At 41.0% G+C, this 19,706-nt stretch overlaps 1 protein-coding gene across 1 annotated transcript in view; it reads right to left on the bottom strand.

The window, feature by feature from the left end:
• Positions 1-1,606: 1,606 nt before the first annotated feature.
• Positions 1,607-19,706, bottom strand: part of DNAH5 (dynein axonemal heavy chain 5) — a 253,231-nt gene continuing 235,131 nt past the window's right edge. Inside the window, exons 73-79 of the mRNA XM_057312162.1 lie at positions 19,031-19,236; positions 18,008-18,211; positions 15,716-15,931; positions 13,891-14,103; positions 11,632-11,784; positions 10,964-11,195; positions 1,607-3,286 (exon numbers count right to left, since the gene is read on the bottom strand). Of these exons, the coding sequence (XP_057168145.1) occupies positions 3,135-3,286; positions 10,964-11,195; positions 11,632-11,784; positions 13,891-14,103; positions 15,716-15,931; positions 18,008-18,211; positions 19,031-19,236 (1,376 nt within the window). The 3' untranslated portion in view covers positions 1,607-3,134. The remainder of the gene's footprint in view (positions 3,287-10,963; positions 11,196-11,631; positions 11,785-13,890; positions 14,104-15,715; positions 15,932-18,007; positions 18,212-19,030; positions 19,237-19,706) is intronic.

The following is a 19,706-nucleotide window of genomic DNA, read 5'->3' on the forward strand; positions in this document are numbered from 1 at the left end:
ATCCTGTAAGCCATTTAACTATTATAACATTTGTGATTTGCCTCATCCTGTCTCCTACTGTCGAATTCTTTACAAGACTTTTCCATCAGAAATAGCATTTAACACTAAGAAGTACTTCTCACTCCAGTGACTTAGAAACACATGATTTCCATGGGCCACTACTCTGTAGCTGACAGCAGTCAAACAAGGTTTGAAATTCCATTTAGGAAGCAGCCCTCCTCATCCCTCCCACTCCAGGCTGGGCCACTCCAGGCTGGGTTTCTTGTCACCCTTACCGTGCTCACTTCCTCTCATTAGGGAGCAAGAGAAGACTCCTCAGTACTGGTGGGTCTGAGATGTTTTCCCTTGTCCTTCGGATCTAAATTTAGATGTCATCTGTACAGAGCTGCCCTTCCTCAGGGCCCAGTCAAATCAGGTCTCTGTAGGGAAAGAGCATCCATGGTAGAAAGGTTGCTCAAGAACATGTGGGCTGTGGCTTTGCCATGTCCCCTGATGGGGACCTGGCCTCGCTGATGCTGAATTGGTCCGATGCTTGCCAACGTTCCCTCAGAGAGAAGATCAGAGAAAAGAGAAGTAAGTAGAAAGGTGATGCAAGCACCCTGCTTAACAGGACAGTTCTACTGTGGCAAAGTGTTCTCTTTTGTCTCAATTCTGGAAGGACTTTACTTGCATAGAGAGAGTCACCGACAGCTGCCCACTGCACAGGAGAACCAGGGAACCCGGAAAAACCAGACAGCGGCTGCTTTGGCTCAGGGGAGCTCCTTGCTGCTGTTACGTTTTGTGTCCTCGGTTAAAAATAAATGGGGACGCTGTAGTGTGGCTTCTGCCTGCTAATCTGTGACACCTGAATGGCTGTGGTCTCCCTCACTCTTCCCACCCCTAGCATCTGGCATTTTCCTTCATAGCACTAAACTCCCACTCTTCACACCTCCTTCTACGTACCTCACACATATGTCATATTGCACATTCATACACTGAGAACATATGAAGTTACATACCTGAACAGTCGCTCATTTTCTGTGTCTAGTCCTCTTACGCGAAGTCCTTGAATTCAGGGAATGTGAGCATTTTTTCCCACCATTGTTCCTGATACACAGTAGTCAGACACACTGAAGTAATTTTCCAAGCAAATCAATATTGAGTTGATGACAAAGACTCTACAATGGCCCCAGGACACTGGGTGTTATTTTCTCCTCATGCAAACAGTTGGCAACTCTGCATCATCCAGAAGAGTCAATGAGTTGGTCCTCTCTTGCCCCCCCCCCACCCAATTCAGTAGAAGCCGAGACCTTTCAGTGGGTGGGAGCTAAAGGATGGGAGAAGGAGGTGGAGCAGAAAGGGGCTTCATTGGCTCTTCACTTCAGCAACATTCCTTGTTGAATTAGTCCCTAAAAATTTCTAGGCGTTTCCAGGGTGTCCTTTCCTACTTTGGGTCTCAAAACACTTGTACATACACACCAACAGGGTATTTCACAAAATTAGATAAATTATGCATTTTCAAGTAACTTGATAAGAAACCTCGTTTTGAAAGGTTATTTCTGGATACTCAATGGCACTTGCCCCCGCCTAAGAAATAGCAGTTATAATTCAGACATTCATTCACAGCTTTTTATTAATTCACATCATTTCTACATCTTCATTATTTGTTCTTCAAAATAAAATGATTGTTTTACCATAATTCACACGATCAACTGGTATATATCAATTCAGACCAAAAGAAGTTACTCAAATGAAAAGAGTATCATCCAAGATAGGTGGGGTCATACGAGTCCCTCGGGCCTAGATCTGACCATAATTAACATAAAATGAGAGGCACCCACGCCTGTCTCCTTGCAGGCCTTCCTCCCTATAAAACACTTTATCACCAGAAACATGAAGTTAGGCAGACGTGAAGGTAAGCAAACATTTGTAGACCACATTCTAATTTAATTCTGACCAAGTTTTCTAGTCAATAAGTTATAGATGAAGCAGTTTATAATTTATAACCAGGATTTAAAATAAAAATATGGGAAAAGTTCCACAGATAGTATTTTCTTTATTAATAAAAGCCCAAGTGGCATCCCCCCACCCCATGTGACTTCTATTCTTTGCCAGTTCTTCCAATCATGACAGCCTTTCAAGTCAACCCAATATTTTCTGAGGTATATCTTTCACTTCATAGTACACGTTTACCATTTCCATGCTAAGAAAGCTTTGATCCTGTTTATCATGTCTGCCTCACATCCCCTAACTTCCTTAAGTACAGACTTAGGATTGAACATGTAGCTGCTCCCACTGTTTCCTGTTATTAAATACGTTTTGATATATAAATTACCTCAGCCTTTACAGTTGTTTTCTTGGTATAGATTTCTAGCAGAGAAGATAAGGCTCAAAGCATATGAACATTTTTCTGGCTCTTTCTGTGCTCGGATATTTAATTATTTTATAAAAAGGATGGGTTGATTTCCATTGCTCTAGGAATCTCTAAGCAAATCACTTTTACAAAGACCTCACCACAATTCACTTTCAGCTTTAATTTTTTTTATTATAACTAATATCAGTATCTCATTCTTAATTATCAGTGGGGTTGAACATCATTCTATAAGTTTATTGTCTAAGATTACATGAATTGTCTATTCATCTACTCACATCCTTAACCCATTCTTCTATTTCCTTTCATTCTCTAAAAGGTCTTCCCAAATGGCTGCTTGAGCCCTGAAAACAAATCTCTTCACCTGACCTAAATGCAAAAGGCCACGGAAGCAAAATCAGCACAACCCTGCCATGTTACCTTAGAGAACAGGGCTATTACCACATTAGCAGAAGAATAATCCCTTTAAGGAAATGTCTGCTTGACCTCCTCGGTCTTTAGACCTAAATGCATTACTGTGGATTTGTGGGCCACACTTCATTAGGAAGTTGTAAATTTTGCTTTTAAATCACCAAATAACTTTTCAACAAACACAGGGATTGGTCATTAGAATGAAGTAGGTTAAAAGTAATTAAGTGTCCAACTAAGGAGTAGGGAAAACCTGCATAGCTCATTAACTGCGTGCAACGTGATTTATACATTGTTCAGCACTCACAGGCAAATAAAGGTTAGGGTAAGTCGGATCCTGCATCTTCTGAGGTTTTGGGTAGAGACACACCCCATGTTACTTGACATCACAGAGAAGGGCAACCCCACGGAGCACCCAGTGTTCAGGGACCTGGGCTGTTCTGAGGTCCACGGCGGCGATGTAGTTTAAGTCTGTTCGGACTGGCTTCTTGTAAATGGGGCAGGAATAAAACTGGGGATCTCTTAAAGCTACAAAAAAAAATCCACAAAACAAAACAAAACCTTGGTGAATTTCAAAATTAAGCAGCCCAAACAGCGTGCAGAGTCAAATTTGTGCATTCAAAAGATCATTCCAAAGTTTGGGTAGAATGAGAGACATTCTTCCTGAGGTCAGTCAGTCCCTAGGTGTGAAGCAGATGTAACTGCAGGTTTCTAGGGATTGTACAAAACACCCAGATATCTTCAGGTTTATCCTGCTGGTCCTTTGTCCAATGTCCTTGGCAATAAGCCCTAACCACATGAAATGACCATGAACCTCCTGTCGATTCAACATGCCCCCTCCACCCTTCTTTTTTCTCTGCTTCCCCACCAAATCTTGTGCATGCACACCCTCTCCATTTTTCTCTCATAGCTTGCCTTTGGCACAAGGCACCCGTCACTTTTAATCAGATGTCCAGCACCAAGGCTCACTAGTATTTCACTATATTAAGATTATGATTTCAAAATCCTGCCTTCAACCCTCTAGTGCCACAGTCTAACTACATTCGCAATCACGGGGGCTGTGGGTTACCCATGGGTGCAGGGGAAGAGAAGTGGTTGGGAAGCAGAGAGCCAAGGCACGGGTCAGCTCCCTGAGATGCGATCTACCTTTCTGGAGTAGATGAATACACGGAGTTTCCAAAACTACATATGCAACGAAAGTCAACCTATGCATGTCCAACTTTCAAAGACCCTTTCTAATGCATTCATCCCTAACCAAAGGTTCACTTTCTCTCCAGCCTTGGAAACCCCACGATCAGGGACAGATCCAGGTCTTGTGGGTCCTTCTACTTATACAATGGGGGAGCAGGTTGGCACAGGGCTTTAAGAAAAACAGTAAAAATTTACAAATTCTAAATTAGCCTTTGGAAGAAGCCTCTGCATTGAGCAGCTTGGAACGTTAGCTTCCTCAGCTTCTCGTCCAATCTACACCGCCCGCATAGTCTCCCTGCACATCTCCTAGCACCCGGCTCAGGAAGCAGTACATTATTTCCTCTTCTCTTCCTAAATTGTTTCAGCACAAACGTGCTGTCTGCACCCATCCTTGTGCTCCTCTGGAAGGCCAACATTGTACATCACCCTCACATAAACATTCGGAGGAAAACAGGTTTAACAAAGAGGAGAACGTTGCTTTGCTGAATTTGTGTGACACATGCGTGTGAACACTGAAACATGGAAACAGGAACTCTCAACTCTCTACATGCAGTGTTCACATACTGATGAATTTATTTCCCAAAATAATTTATCTTTTTCTAACAAATTCCAAAAGACAGCCACTCTCAGAAGTTAAGATCTCATTTTTTGACCCAATAAAACCTTCTACCTGCTTTGCCATGTGTTTTTATACATCTACTGCAATTAATTTTATTGGAAGAAATTAAATACCTGAATATGATGATATTATACATTAAGTTTCAATATAAAGCAAATATTCTAAAGCAGTGATTCTTAACCAAGGATGATTTTACTCTTGGGGGACATTTGCAAATATCTGGAGACATTTTTGGTTTCCACAACTGTGAGACCAATACTGGCATCTAGTGGGTAGGGGCCAGACATGCTGCCAACATGCTATAATGCACAGGACAGCCCCCCCCCCCCAACAAAGGGTATCTGGACCAAAAATATCAATGATATCAAGGTCAGGGAACCCTGTTCTAAAACAAACTTATAGATACTTTAGAGTGCTTTAAAACTACGTTTGCTTAATCCCATGAAATTAATCATTAGAACCAATCTAAATTAATTTAACACCTAATTTTTAAGTCTAGGTGTTATTTTTTTAAATTACCATGAGAATATCATTAGTAATAATTATTAGGCAAACATATAAAAAATTCTGATTAAGTAAGTGAATGGCAGTCAATTCATGGAGTATAGTTAATACTAACAACTGACTGATATTTAATTAAATCCTTTAATCCTGGGATCCGTAAATATATAATAAGTGTTAACTATTGTTCTTCTTGATGCAAATTTGACTAACATTATAAATCTTGAAGGAATCCACTGTAGTCTCACATTTGGTGCAAATGTAATTAAATATGTATATAATAATAAATATATGTAATTGTAATAATTACACCTTGGGAAGGAGATGACTACTTGGATTTTATTTTATTTTTTTTTTTTTAAAGATTTTATTTATTTATGTGACAGAGAGACAGCCAGCGAGAGAGAACGCAGCAGGGGAGTGGGAGAGGAAGAAGCAGGCTCCCAGCGGAGGAGCCCGATGTGGGACTCGATCCCGGAACGCCAGGATCACGCCCCGAGCCAAAGGCAGACGCCCAACGACTGCGCTACCCAGGCGCCCCCTGGATTTTAATCCCAAAAGAAAAGACTAATTTGGGGGGGGATAGCATTCTCTTCAATAAGCAGGTAAAAAACAATTCTCTGATATCTTCATCCAATTTTATTCATTTGTAATTGCTGCAAAACGGAAGGTGCCCATGCCGAACCGCAGCACGCAGCGAACTCCCGCAGCAGGAGTAGACGCCACTGACAATGTCATTTCATAGTCAAAGTGCTGACAGACGCTGAACAACCACATCAACAGATGATTCAAAACCATTAGCCCTAGTTAGACAAATAATTTTGAAGACAAAAATAAACAGGCTAGGTAGGGAAAGCAAATCAGCTAAACATGTTTAAAGCCTTAGGGTCCCCGAAGGAGCAGAGACAAGAGGCTGTCTAACTTGGTGAGAGGCTACGGTTTAGGATCTGAAAGGTTTTAATAAAAACACCTTGAGGGAGTTTCATTTTCTAACTATGTCACTTCCCTCTCTAGCCTACATTTTTCATCCAAGTGCTGGTATATCATTATATCATATGTTCCTTCCAATATCCAAAACAACCAAGTTACCGAGAGATTCCCTAGACAGCCTTTAAATCATTCCTTTATTTACTCCTCTTCGCAAATAACATTTAAGTGATTAAATAGTGCACGCTTATGTACTTCTTTTAATCCTTCAACAAACATGTGAGTTAACATATTAATATTAGCAATAATAACAAAATGATTTCTTGTATGCGAACTATGTGCTAGACACCTGTCAGTGTAATGCTCTTAACAGCTCTATGGGACGGGTACTAGTATTAAATCCATTTTGCAGATGAGAAAACTGGAACATAACAAGGTGAACTATTCGTCCAAGGTTACAAAGCTGTAGGTGATAAGAATCAAACCCGGCCATAATGGACAAAGAGCCTATGCTATGCCCTTAATCTCAGCAATAGTCAGAATGTAATATGCGTGTGTGCCTCTAGGTCTTTGCAGGAGGATGTGAAAATGAACTGGAAATAACTGTTAGATGTCTGACTTCAACTTGCAGCATATTTGAGACTCCTCCAAAGCCACGTGACTCAACCAGAAGTACAACTCAAATATCCTGGCTCCTGGCTCACTGTCTTTTACCTGAGACCGTGTGCCCTTCCCCCCCCCACCCCCGCCACCTGCCAGGGGAGGTGACCACCTTTAGCCCTTTAGCCTGCAGCATGCAGAGAAGGAGGCCATAGGGAGTGAGAGCTCTCATCCTTACAGGGCATAGTCTGTGTCTACTTCACCGTGTACCTGAGAAAAATAAACTCATGACTTCAAAATGCAAAGAAGCTATCCTCATTTTTAATTTAGGCTTTATTTTGAAGCTTCAACCCAGACAACAGAGAGACTCCCTAAATGCATAGTCTTAAACAGAACACTAACCACAGGAATTCCCAGACGTTTGCATTCATCCCACATTCTGATACTAGCTTTGGTAGCTGGAAATCATAGGCCAATTTCACATATGTTTACACCTTAATTTCCCCATCTGCAAAATAGGGATGATATATCTTACCGAGTTGTTGCAAAGATTAAATAAATTAATATATGTGAATGACCCTGACATAGCATAATTCTTGAAATGCAGTAGATGCCCAAAATGTGTTAGATTTCTCCTTTCTCTCTCTCCACGCACACACAGACACCTTTATCTTTTTACTTAAATAAATTTCCCAGATTCATGTTCCCCATGATTTTAAATGAGTCCCAGGTTTACAAACTGAAGGTGGCTTAAATTCCATGGGGCTTGTGAGTCAGGAGGCCTCCATCTCCTGGTCGCGGCATTGGGCTGTTCCCATCCCAGCCCCACATCTGCACAGCCTTGGATCAGGGTGGGTCACAGGGTATTCTTAGAACCAATTGTTTCCTCATTAGCTACAGAGACCCTGAGGTCCTTCTCACCCTATTGAGTGCCCACGGGTACATATAAGTCTTGCTTTGTTCCCTCAAAGTTTCCAATCACCATTTTCCCATCACATTGGCCATCACACTGAAGTTCACGAGGAAGCGTGACCCTGTCTCTGTAGTAATCTATAGGGAGACATATCTTTCCTATGTCTGCCTCTTTGCAACTTCCTTTGAGAGCAGAGGACCTAGAGCTGATGAGGGAGGCTTTGCCCTTCTGGTGAATTTCATGGTGAATTTGGGTGACTTTCTTATGATGTCCTAAGCATTTGGGGACGCATTATGTAATTTTTAAGTTAAAATGAATATATTCTTTCTAAAAACAAACCAGTCTTATATGGAAAATTCAATGATGAATTATTTAAACTAAAAGTTACCCTTTGTGTCAACATAAAAACAATTTACTATAAGAATTTTAACTTTAAAACACTGTACTTCGGGGAGTGTCCTTTGGTCATTAATGATGCTACACGCCTTTAGCTCAATTAGAGCCCTATTCAGTTATCAAAATTAAATGAAAATTAGATTTATAGTGCGAAAAGAGCAATGGAGCAATGGAATTTTAGCTTTTCATCACTAAAAAACACTTCTCTGACAACAAAGCTATTTGGCAAAACAAGTTTCCACCAACTGCTATTGAAACGAACGAATGAATGAAAGAAAGTTTTTCTTTTTTCTTTTTTTTCAGTGCTTTGAAATTAGTCACTTTTTCCTTTGCTTATTTTATTTTCTCCCTGAACCCGCTAATGAGCATTACCACTGACTAATTCCCAGCAGGGTAAGTACAGCTCTTCTATAAAAATGTGTTCTTAAATAATAAAGAACGGCCTAGTATTATAAAATTATTATTTAATTAATACCATGCTGAGATGTTCAAAGTCATGTTGCAATGGATTTTTACAGTTTAGTCACAAGATATATAAAAGTAACACCTAACTGAATGTGAGGAAAATTTCTCTTTTACTTTATAAGGGAAACGTTTTTGCAACGTGTTGACTGGACCCAATGATATAATGAAGCGAAAGTCCTAAAATATTATTTTGGTTAAAAGAACCCTTAATGATTATTTCTATAAAATAACCACTGCCCCAGGTCTTCACACCACCCTGAGAACCGATAAATCTCCTTGCTTGCCCAGGCTTAGCCAGACACATTTATCCTGTCAGATTCAGGTATGTGGACCACCTTCCTGTTTCTTTTCTGATGCCCATATCTCTTCACAGACTCCTCTCCCTTCATGCACCATCTTTCTGTTCCTCACATATATCCACTGCTACACATACACCTTTGCACCTTACCTTTGCTCCTGGATATTAGCAGAGCTGCCTTCTGTCACCTGGATCTCAGCTCAGTGTTCTCTCCTCAGCAATCCTCTCCCTGAATCCCTAAACTACCCGCTCCCTAGCATAACATGTGTGTTTCCTTCACAGAAAAGAACTATCTGAAACCAGTATGTTCATTTAGAGTCAGTTCTCATTATCATGGGACTTATATACACAAAATCTCTAGGAATACTGAATTAGCAACTACAGAACCATTGTTCCAAGGGTTTCGAAATACAGGGCCGGTTTCCTGCAAGCCTCTGGTCCCAATATTTTCATCAACCCCTCAATACATAACCTTATTGTAGGTGTGTTTTTGTTTAAAAACACCTTTTTAATATATATTGTTGATTCGTGAACATTGGACTGATAGCAGTTCAACTCATGCTTCAGTGAAGCTTGTGTTAAACACGTATTTTCTCCATAAGGCATGTCACAGCCTTCTTCTGCCTGCAAATGACCACGCCGCACACGTGGATTCTGGGGTTACAGACAAATTACTGAGTACAGGTGAATTCCTAAGTGAAGAATCCATGAGTGACAAGGATCAGCTGTATTTGTTGCCTTTTTGCTGCCCTTCCCTCCTTGACACTGGGTTCCTTAAGAATGGGGATCCCGCCTGGTCTTTTCTCACTGTTGCATCCCCAGCACCAGAGTAGAGCATGGCAGTTGGTCAACACAAGACAGATACTCACTGAATGACCGAGTGACCTAATGCTGTTTCCCTCTGCCAAGAAAAGTCTATCTCCAGCTCCTCTCACACTCATTCTTAGCGTCAAAGCACATCGCAAAAGCAATCTGCACTAACCTCACAGGCATCGTTATGTATTCCTTCTGCGCCCCCTGGGCATCCTGAGTGTATCTCTATCTTAAATGTATCAAGTTCCATTTTAATTATTGATTTACTTGTCAGTCTCCCTAACTAGAGGGAATCCCTTATGGGCTTGATCTGGTTCATCATTATCTTTGCGCCCTTTGCACCTAAGATCGTGGCTGGCATATACCAGGCATCCAGCGAATACTTGCTTAAAAAATAAATATTCATAGTTTGTAACTCTCTTCCCTTGACCTGTGTTCCCAAATGTGATATTTATCTAAGAGATGGGGATCCTAGAAACTGTCTTTCAAAGAGAAATGGTCTATTCCTTACTTATTTAAAGAAAAATCTATTGTGTTTCTGTCACAATATCAGTATTTCCTTGGGATCCACTATCACAGCCACCTCCAGAGCGTACGGCTTCCAACAATCATTTTGCCGTATATATGTATATATGTGTATGTGCATCAAATCATCATGTGGTACACCTTAAGTATATGTGGTTTTTATTAAAAAGATAAAGTAATTTTTTAAAAAATGAGATGAACAGGGAAGTTCCACATGTACTGAAAGGTGGTTATTGCTGAGGGGTTATTAGCTGAGTGAAATGTAATAACAAAAGCGTCCAGAACATATCAGGCCAGTGGTGGAAACCCATTTAGGTATTTTTAGACTTGTCACACAGAACTTTGTCAAATGGAAAAATGTGTGCGTCATAGACATGCTATTATGTTCAAGGGTTGAAATATGAATCCAGCTTTTTACTATTAGCTACTGGATTAAGCCAAATGGCCCCAAATTCCATCTGGTTTTCACAACGTGGCTTGAAACTCCAAACTGGTAGAGTCGGCACGTCCAGTGGGCCCTGTGCAGGGTTCCTAGAAAGCCTCCCCTCCACCATTTGTCCCATCTCATCCTATCCAACCCTCCAGGCCCTGTCTAGGCTCTGCTCCTGAGACCCAGCCCCTGACCACTTCCCACTCCCACCTCCCCTCCTTTCCCACCATCTCTTAACTATTCCAAACACCTGCTTCTTATCTCAACAGTTAACATTTAATGAGTATCCATATATATTTTACCCGCTTTAGTAGATAGGCAAGAATGATCTAGAACCATGGCCTCCCCCTTAACACTCAAAACAGTGCCTAGCAGTCAATAGGCACTCATTAAACAGGGGTGTGAAAGTGAATGCTGATAAAATAGTAAAATCCTCATGACATGATAACAAAAATAATGAGATTTGTGTTTATAACATTATCCAATCTGATAATGCCAACCGTCCCTGAATGCGCAAGACAACTTACTGTTGTTTTCTGCATAAATCCTTATGACAGGCATCAACTCAAAGAGCACTTTTGGTTTGGATTCGATGAGCTTCATGTTCCTCTTGTCCCAACCAGCACCTTCAAGATACAAGCCATAGACGTAGACACCCTCGGTGGGAGGGGCAGAAATGTCATCCTTCATCCACTTGGTGACTTCGTTGCAAAGCACCATATTGTCCAAGGCCCAGCCTTTGTTGGCCCGAGTTATTTCCTACTCAGGACAAGAACAAGAGCAGAGGACGAAGGAAGTGATTAGAGGTTTATTTTAACATAAAGAGTATAACAGTGATGAAAGTGTAACCCCCAATTACCCTAATTCAGAGGAAGTAGAATTGTACTTTAAGAGTTAAAAAGATTCTCTCACAAACAATAATGTCCTAGTTTAACCACTGTCCTAATTTAACCACTGTACTTTACAAAGAAATATCAAATCATACAAATGTAAAGATAACAAATAAATACTTTGAAATTCAAGCTAGCAGCCTAAGAACAAGTTGTTGGGTTTACTTTCAGGACAATGTAACTGCCGGTTCCAAAAAGGGACAGCCATTCTCTGTCTCGTTAATAGTCTTAAAACGATACTGACAGAAGGAAACCTTGTAGAAGAAAATCATGATAACACAGCAGGTGTAAGTCAGAACTATTACCTGGCGCATTGCAGTTAAAAATCCTTGGGGGTTAAAAAAGCCTGTCATCCAGAAGCAGCAGGGTCGGCCATTGAAAACCCAAGAGGTAAACTGGCAGTTTCTTTCTAGAAGTTCAGTAAACCAGAAGCCCAACGTACTAGAAACCCATGATGCCTGAAATACATACATTGAAATAATTAATTCATACAGGCTTAATTCTGCTGTGTAACTAGCTACGTGCACAGAAAAAAAATTATGAAATACCAAATTCACTTTTAGAATTTAAAAGTCCCTAAGACATGAATTTCCCTTGGGTTCTGACATTTAAGTTTTCAGATTATTCTTCCTCCTCCTGATATTAAGATACAACAGAATCAGCTAATCGTCACGTGAAATCCAGAACAATCTAGCACTCAGGATGCTGTTCAAGTACAAATATGTTCACTGCCAATTCTGCTATAAAGCAATTAAAACAGCTAATTGAATTAAATTTAATAGGTCTCAACTATGTTTCCTTAGGTTACATTTTTTCCCCCTTAGGTTACATTTTTAATAGCTACACCATAAAACAGGGTTTCTATTTACCTAAATGTGTTCATGGTCTCTTTAAAATACATGCTGTGGATGATAAATCATAGAAGCCTTTCTCCACTTCTCATTTTTAATGAGGCAAACAACAGTTATTTTCTGAAGTTCTTGTCCCTGAGAATGAACTTTTATTTCCTCTGATGAAGGAGCAGAAATGGAAACACAGGTCCCTTGCCACCAACAAATTAATCGCATTCATTGCCCATAATATGCTGCCTGAATTCACACGTGGAACTTCTGTTATTACAATTGGCATAGATATGTCATTAGTGTCAGCAGAAACTCTACTGGTACGTATCTCCAAATCATATTTTCTATCATTTTACTGTAATTGGAATACTTTATGTATGAATAACTGTAGTGATCAACCTGTGTAGATATACTGCTTGAATTTCAAATTCTTAAGAATTAATTTGCCTCTACACAATGAGATTCTAAAGACTGACAATAAGTTGAGTAGAATAAAAACCTGTAAAAAAATCATAATTTTAAAATCACGTAACTCATTCTATCCTATCTCTATAGATGTATTAACTGAAAGAGATGTGTTTATACTGCATTTGATCTGAGGGCACAAGGAACCCTCAATGCGAGGGTCCCTCCTGGCAAGGATCCCTGTTCCAGAGCCTTCCAGGAGCTGACCAAGCTGGGTGAGCTCGTTTGGTGGGGAATGAACCCGCAACGGCTAGTGACTAGTGACCAGGCAGGTTCTCCCTCTGTCACTGGCAACAAGGAAAGTCAGTCCACACAGAAAACTCTCTGGCCTTGGGAATGAATTCATTGAAGGTGAGGAGAGGATAGAGTTTGATCAAAGCTGATCTGGGTTTCTAAAGCCCCAGAGTCTCAGTACTCAAGGAGTCTCTTCCAGGAGGCTGTCAGTTCTAACCCTATTCTGTCTCACCTTCCCATTTACCTGACTAGCCTCCAAAAGGCCAAGACTCCAGTCACCGCATGACCCAATCCCATCTCCAGAGGCTGCCCTCCCTGTACATTCCCCCACCTGGCCCAGGCTTCTGGCCTCCCCAGTGCTCCTGCCATACCCCCAGATCTTCACCACCCCCCACAACACACGAACTGCTGGACAAAGATACTCTGGTACTCCTTTGACCTCTCCAAGTAGACAAGCATCTGTCAGAAGTGCACAAGGACCAGTGCGTGATCAGTAAGCATACTGTTAAATCATTATCTTGTTACCTGGAGATATACATACTCGTGTATCTACAGACACAGCAATGAAAAATGTTTTTCGTTGGTGTGACTTTTGCTCTGTGTGTGTGTGTGTGTGTGTGTGTGTGTGGTGTAGGAACACATCCCTCTATAAAACTAACAGCATGGGTTTTGAAGTTCAAGAGCTTGTTTTTAAATTCTGATCCTTGGACTTCTGAGGTGTGTGATCTGGGAAAAGACTTAGTGTCTCCCAATCTCAAGTTCCTCACCTGCAAAATGAAGGCCATAAAATGCAAACGTTTTCATGAAATAATGCATGTAAAAGGCCTACTAGAGCGCCTGATGTGTGGAAGATGCTAGTCTCCTTCCCTCTCTAAAAGCTAAAACTACAGGCCTGCAAGGGGATTAGTCCCTAAACAAAAGAACCCTTTTAAGTAAGTTATGCTCCCCTGCTTTCCACTTGCCCATCCCAACTCTTTACAACAATAACATCATAAAGTAGAGTAGGAGCGGACTTAAACATACTTTCTTCCACCGAGCAGGGATTCTGGCATCAAACATGCAATTCAGCGCGTCTCCTAGATCTTCGCTCATGATGGTGGTGCCATCAATAGCAAGTTTTAGCTCGGTCAGGGTGCTGCGGACCAGAGTGAGTAGCCTCTGCATTCTGTCTATCTCCTGCCTGAGGAAAATGTTCATCGGCTGGAACGGCCCCATCTTCTGTAGCCTCTCTTTCACCTGCCACGGAGACATTCAGCACAAGTCAAAAATGTGACAGCTACTAATATGTATGTAACCGGTACCCTGGGGCTGCTGAAAAGGCCCCCGATTGTACAATTCCGCTAATGGTAAGCTTTTAATTTTTTTTCACTGCCAGAAAACAAAGAAGAAATATAAAAGGACACAGCTGTTAGTGGACCAGCTGATGCTGCATCCCAAGTGGGAGAGGAAAGGCAGCCATTCATTCACAGAAGAATATGAACACATGACCATAACCACCCAGCCTTCCGAACAGCAACTGCGCTCATCGGGGAACGTTCACGTACCTGCCGGTCTAAGGCTGGCAAGCACACACCCAGACACGCACAAACAGACATGTACACACACACAACCCTGCTGGCTGCTGCAAAAGACCAGACTCCTGTTCTAAAAGCTTCCTGTTTTTTCCATCAAAGCATCCATCCGTTCACCTACCAACCCACCCACCCACCTACCCAACCATTTCCATCCTACAAGTATTTATTGAGCGTCTTCTATGGATCAGCTGTCCTGCTGGGTTGAGTTGCTTTATCCTAAGGCAGCGCTGACAAAGGCAGCCAAAGGAAGGGGACTCTCCTAAACCCCATTACTTAACCACGTTTATATAAGTAACTGCTATTCTATTTTTAGACATTTTTATTGCTTCAAAAATATTTCAACCACCGTGAGATATGAATGACCTCTTTCCTGATACTATAATGAGAGGTGCTTATGAAAGCTGATAGTGATATTGATTTTCTCCAAGCAAGTGATCGGTTTTCTCAAGGGGAAATTACTCCCTTGGTAATAGGTCCTTGAGTTCAGTCTACAGTACCAGCAATCAAAATGGTCTGCTTTGTGGAAAATAATAAGATGATAAAGGCACAAAATGCTGCAGGTTTCTGTTTCAAAAACCAGGTTAAAAAAAAATGGGCAACATATAAAGGAACAGGGGGTCCTGTGAGAAAGTGTTACCCAGTTAGTCTGGGGCATCTGCTAAGACTACATGGAAAGTCAGTCAGTCACTCGTGCTTTTATCCAAGATTTTAAAATGTTTTTAGGGTAAATCGTTCCACTAATGTTTGCTAAATTGTCTAAAAAATTAACTTTCCTAATCATAAATTTGGCTTAGAAGTTACTAACATATTAAAAAGACAAATCAATTTTCGAAACACGTGAAGCTGCACTGTTAATGATATAAATACAGACTCTCTGAAATGAGGACGGCCTGAATTTTAAGATGTGCATTGAATTACAAAATATTTTTTAAGATAATCGGTGCTTTGCTCTAAAAATACATTACTTTCCTTTGAACGAATGGCAATGTGATGTACCTCAAAGGAAAGTTCTAGAAAAGCAATTGTAACCCATCGGTACACACTCAGAACCTAGTTATAAACATTCTTGTTAGGGTTCCTTATTGTTTATATTCCAAAATGCTCACATTTATAGATTTTAAAACTTCTTTTTCTGGTTCTTCAGGAAGTGAGTTTTTGAGTGTTTTTTTAATTTCTGAAAAATCATTTTTTTGCCTTCCTTCCTTACTCCTCGCTCCCCACAACCGAACAGACACATCCACGGCTGGCATCCTGTCAGAATGTCATCAACTCACTTCAAATGGGCCGTAGTCCGGGGGCAGCTTTTCCAGCATATCATCAGCCAGCCGGGCCACGACAGCCTCCCGGGTCTCATCCGCTCCACCAGAGCTGTCCTTGGGCTGGATGCTGAGGATAGTGTCCAGCACGTCCTTGGCCAGCTTGCTCTGGTAGGTAATGTCAGCATTGGGGTGCAGCCCGAACACCTCGGGGCTGTCGTAGGTAGGCAAGCTCTGAATAAGAGTACCCCAAATTAGCCCAGATTGCTAATGTAAGCACATGCTGAATTATACTGTCTTAGGAAACAAATGTTTTTATTAAGATAAATCATGTTAACATTGTGGGTCAACTATATTCATATTTTAAAATAAATAAATCACATGAAATAATCCCCACCACCACCAAAAAAGATAAGTATTTACATGATATGTCTTATTTGTGACAGGCTGCAATCTCAATAATTTCTCCAGAAAAGAATCAAAAGTTGGCTTGAAATAAGATGAACACAGAGAAACATAATAAATTCATGGTTCCTTAATGTCAAGCAAATTTAATCACAGAGATACTGCCTTGTTTTAGAAAAAGTGAAACAGAAAGGGAGCTATGGATTAGTATTTTGTTTTCTGAAGGTCTATTTCGAACCAATCATTTAAACAAATGTGGTGTAACTAATGGTTCCTATGTTTTTAAGGTGCCGGAAAATGACAGTATTAGCCATCATGGCCCAAAGAAGGCCGCAGGTGGGAGCTGTACTCTCCCAGGAAGAAAGATGGAGACGAGGAAAAGAGGAATATCGAGAGCGATCACGTCCGGGAGAAAAGCAGACAGCAAGAGACATTCAGAAGCAGCACAAGCAGGCGAAGAACACTGCTATTTGAAAGAAAAAAAAGTGTACCTAAATTTGACATTTGTTTCTATGTGTGAATTGTATCCTAACTCTATTATTGTGTCAGATTTTTCCTGCAATCTCCTCCCTTATTTTATTCCTTTTTACATAATGTCTTCTTACGAACAACCTCAAGTCCATTGTGAAATGAGGTACATATAAATAAATGCAGGTGCCGGCATATCTAAATTCATATCTTCGCAGGCAATTTGTATTCAGTGCTAATGATTTAAAGACATATATAGTACAGTTAAGACAAATATATTTGTTAATGTGAATTAATAAAAGTGTAGAGGTGGTAATATATGCTAAACTCATTACATTCATATATCACAGAACCTCTAAACGTACTGATAAATTTAGCCCTTTGGGGCCATTGGGCTTTAGTCTGTTCACTCAGATAAATCTCAGCTAGAGGCAAAAGGGATTTCTTTAAAAAAAAAAAAAAGATTTTATTTATGTATTTGTTTAAGAGATAGAGCAAGAGAGAGAGAGAGCACAAGCAGGGGGAGTGGCAGCGGGAGACGGAGAAGCAGACTCCCCGATGAGTAGGGAGCCCCAACGTGGGGCTCGATCCCAGGACCCCGAGATCATGACCTGAGCCGAAGGCAGATACTTAACTGACTGAGCCACCCAGGCGCTCTAAAAGAGATTTCTAAATAATAATCTAATGAATTCAAGGTATAGTGACAGAAAATGTAGTTACCTTTAAACACAAATCAGATCTTTTCCCCCAAATTTCCTGTCAAAATTTTATTTCTTCTTAGAGCAGCACTTCTCAGCCAGGGGTGATTTTGCCCCCAGGGGACATTTGGCATGTCTGGAGACATTTTTGGTTGTCACAACAGGATGGGGGTGAGGGGTGCTGCTGACATCTAGTGGGGAGAGGCCAGGGGTGCTGCTAACCACTCTACAAAGGACAGCCCCCCACCGCCAAGAAGAACCCCCCCCCAATGTCGCTGGCGCCCAGGTTGAGGAAGGAGGTTCCTATGCAAAGCGGGTTCCTGAATACACTCAGATGTTATCCGTTTGGCCAGGATTAAGGACCAGAAGTCTCAGCATGAGTCCAGAAGTGGCCTTTACCGTATTATCACAAGTAGCTGAAGTCTCCAGAGTTCCCACGGATTTATGTAGTTTCCCTAGTTCAAAATCTGCCCAGTCTGTCATATCCCCAAAGAATATTCTTCATGGAGGTATAAAAGAGAAGGGAGGGAGGGAATGCATACAAAGCACACACTCAGAACAAATAGAAACATTTTAAACATTAGGTGACTATAAACATATGAAGAAAGCACTTACAGTGAGAGTATGTATCAACATTAAAATTTATTTTAAAAGCAGTGTTTGCCGTGTAAATAAATGTCAAAGTGGTCAATAGGCTGTAGATATTTGCTCTCTGCATATAATTCTGAAGTGGACAAACCTGGATATATTGAAGATAGTTATCCACAGTGTTGCATTTCGGAATATTATATCCTTGGTAAAAGCTGAAATCTGATCCAAACATATTTTCACTGAACCAGACCTTAGCAAATGCGTTCAGCAACCTTTTATCGTAGTCATCAGTGACTCTGCCCCCGTACTGAATCTCTCCTACCATGTAGCGGATGGTGGTCCAGGAGACGCCCTGCGGACATTGACAGAGGACTTATGTAGAACGACTACTGGCTCATCCTGATTTTCCCCGCCAGGCAACATCTGTGGATTCGTGGTCACCAGTGTCATTCATTCATTCTTCATCAGTAATATTAAAAGTGCAGGAAGAAAATGATAGAGACAAACCCTGAAGATTACTCAAAGTTCCTGCTCATGATTTGAAATAGACTCCTTTGGTGCATTCATATGCTTTCATACTTTAATTTCAACCCAAAAAAAGATAGTTTTGGAGAATAGTGAGGCAGCTCTTTAAAAAGCACATGCTTTAAAAGTGATCTAGACTTTCATTTTCATTTTTTAAGATTTTATTTTTTTAAGATTTTATTTATTTCTTTGAGAGAGAGAGAGACAGAAATAGCGTGGGGAGAAGAGGGAGAAGCAGGCTCCCCGCTGAGCAGGAAGCTGGATGCGGGGCTCTATCCCAGGACCTCGGGATCACGATCTGAGCTGAAGGCAGACGCTAACCAACTGGGCCACCCAGGCACGCCTATTTTTTAAGATTTAAAAAAAACAAGTTTTCTCACCCTTTCCTCCTCCCATTCAACCCTTTTGCCTTACATGTAATTTCAACTTGGCTTTGAGAAATAAAAAGATAATCAAAATTGGCTCATTTTTTCATCCAAAATCCAGAGGCAAGTGTGGCCCAGTTGCCGTGACTTAAAGATAGGACTTTGCGAGCACAGAAAATCATCACTGTCACAGGATCGATCCCCAAGCTGGGCAGGTACTGCGTGAGCTTGAGGACCCGCGCCCACAGCCACGGCAGCGCGAGGCGGCGCACACACAGTACCTTTTTGACATCCATGTCATCTAAGTGGTTTTGGATGAACTGCACGGTGGCATTGAAGTCGGCCTGATTAAATTCGTAGGGGATGTTCCACCCCAGAGGACCGAACTTCCTCCTCTCCTGGACTGTGGAGTGCAGGAAAGCCACAGCATAGAGCATGGGTTTCCACTGGGCTGCAGTGCTCACGTCCAGCAGGTCCTGGCTCACACCTGTCGTGGTCGGTGGGGTGAAAACCTGTATCGTCACTCACACACCTTTATTTTTTATTACACTTACAAGTTATTAAGTATTTTTGTAAATTTCTGGTAGCAAAATTCACTTATCTTGAATTATTTTTATCACATTTGTATGACAATTATACTTTAACTTTTGGGTGTCTAGGGGGTGTTTCTCTCTGAAAAGCAAAGATATTGGGGGAGGTGGTTGAGGGACTGGCTAACATGGGTCAAGTTCCTGCCAGTCTGACAAGATACAGTGGGGATAACCTAGAGATGGAAGAAGGACGGCAGTAAAATGAATACTATTACTAAAATACTAGTATTTTAAATACCAACAGTATTATTAGTATTTAATATCTAATAATTTAATAATATATCATTTAATATAATACTAGTATTATAAATGCCACTGCTAAAACTACTACTACTACTAATTATTGTTATTATTATTATTTGGAGCA

This window comes from Ursus arctos, unplaced genomic scaffold (assembly GCF_023065955.2).
Source record: "Ursus arctos isolate Adak ecotype North America unplaced genomic scaffold, UrsArc2.0 scaffold_15, whole genome shotgun sequence".
NCBI classification, from domain to species: Eukaryota; Metazoa; Chordata; class Mammalia; order Carnivora; family Ursidae; genus Ursus; species Ursus arctos.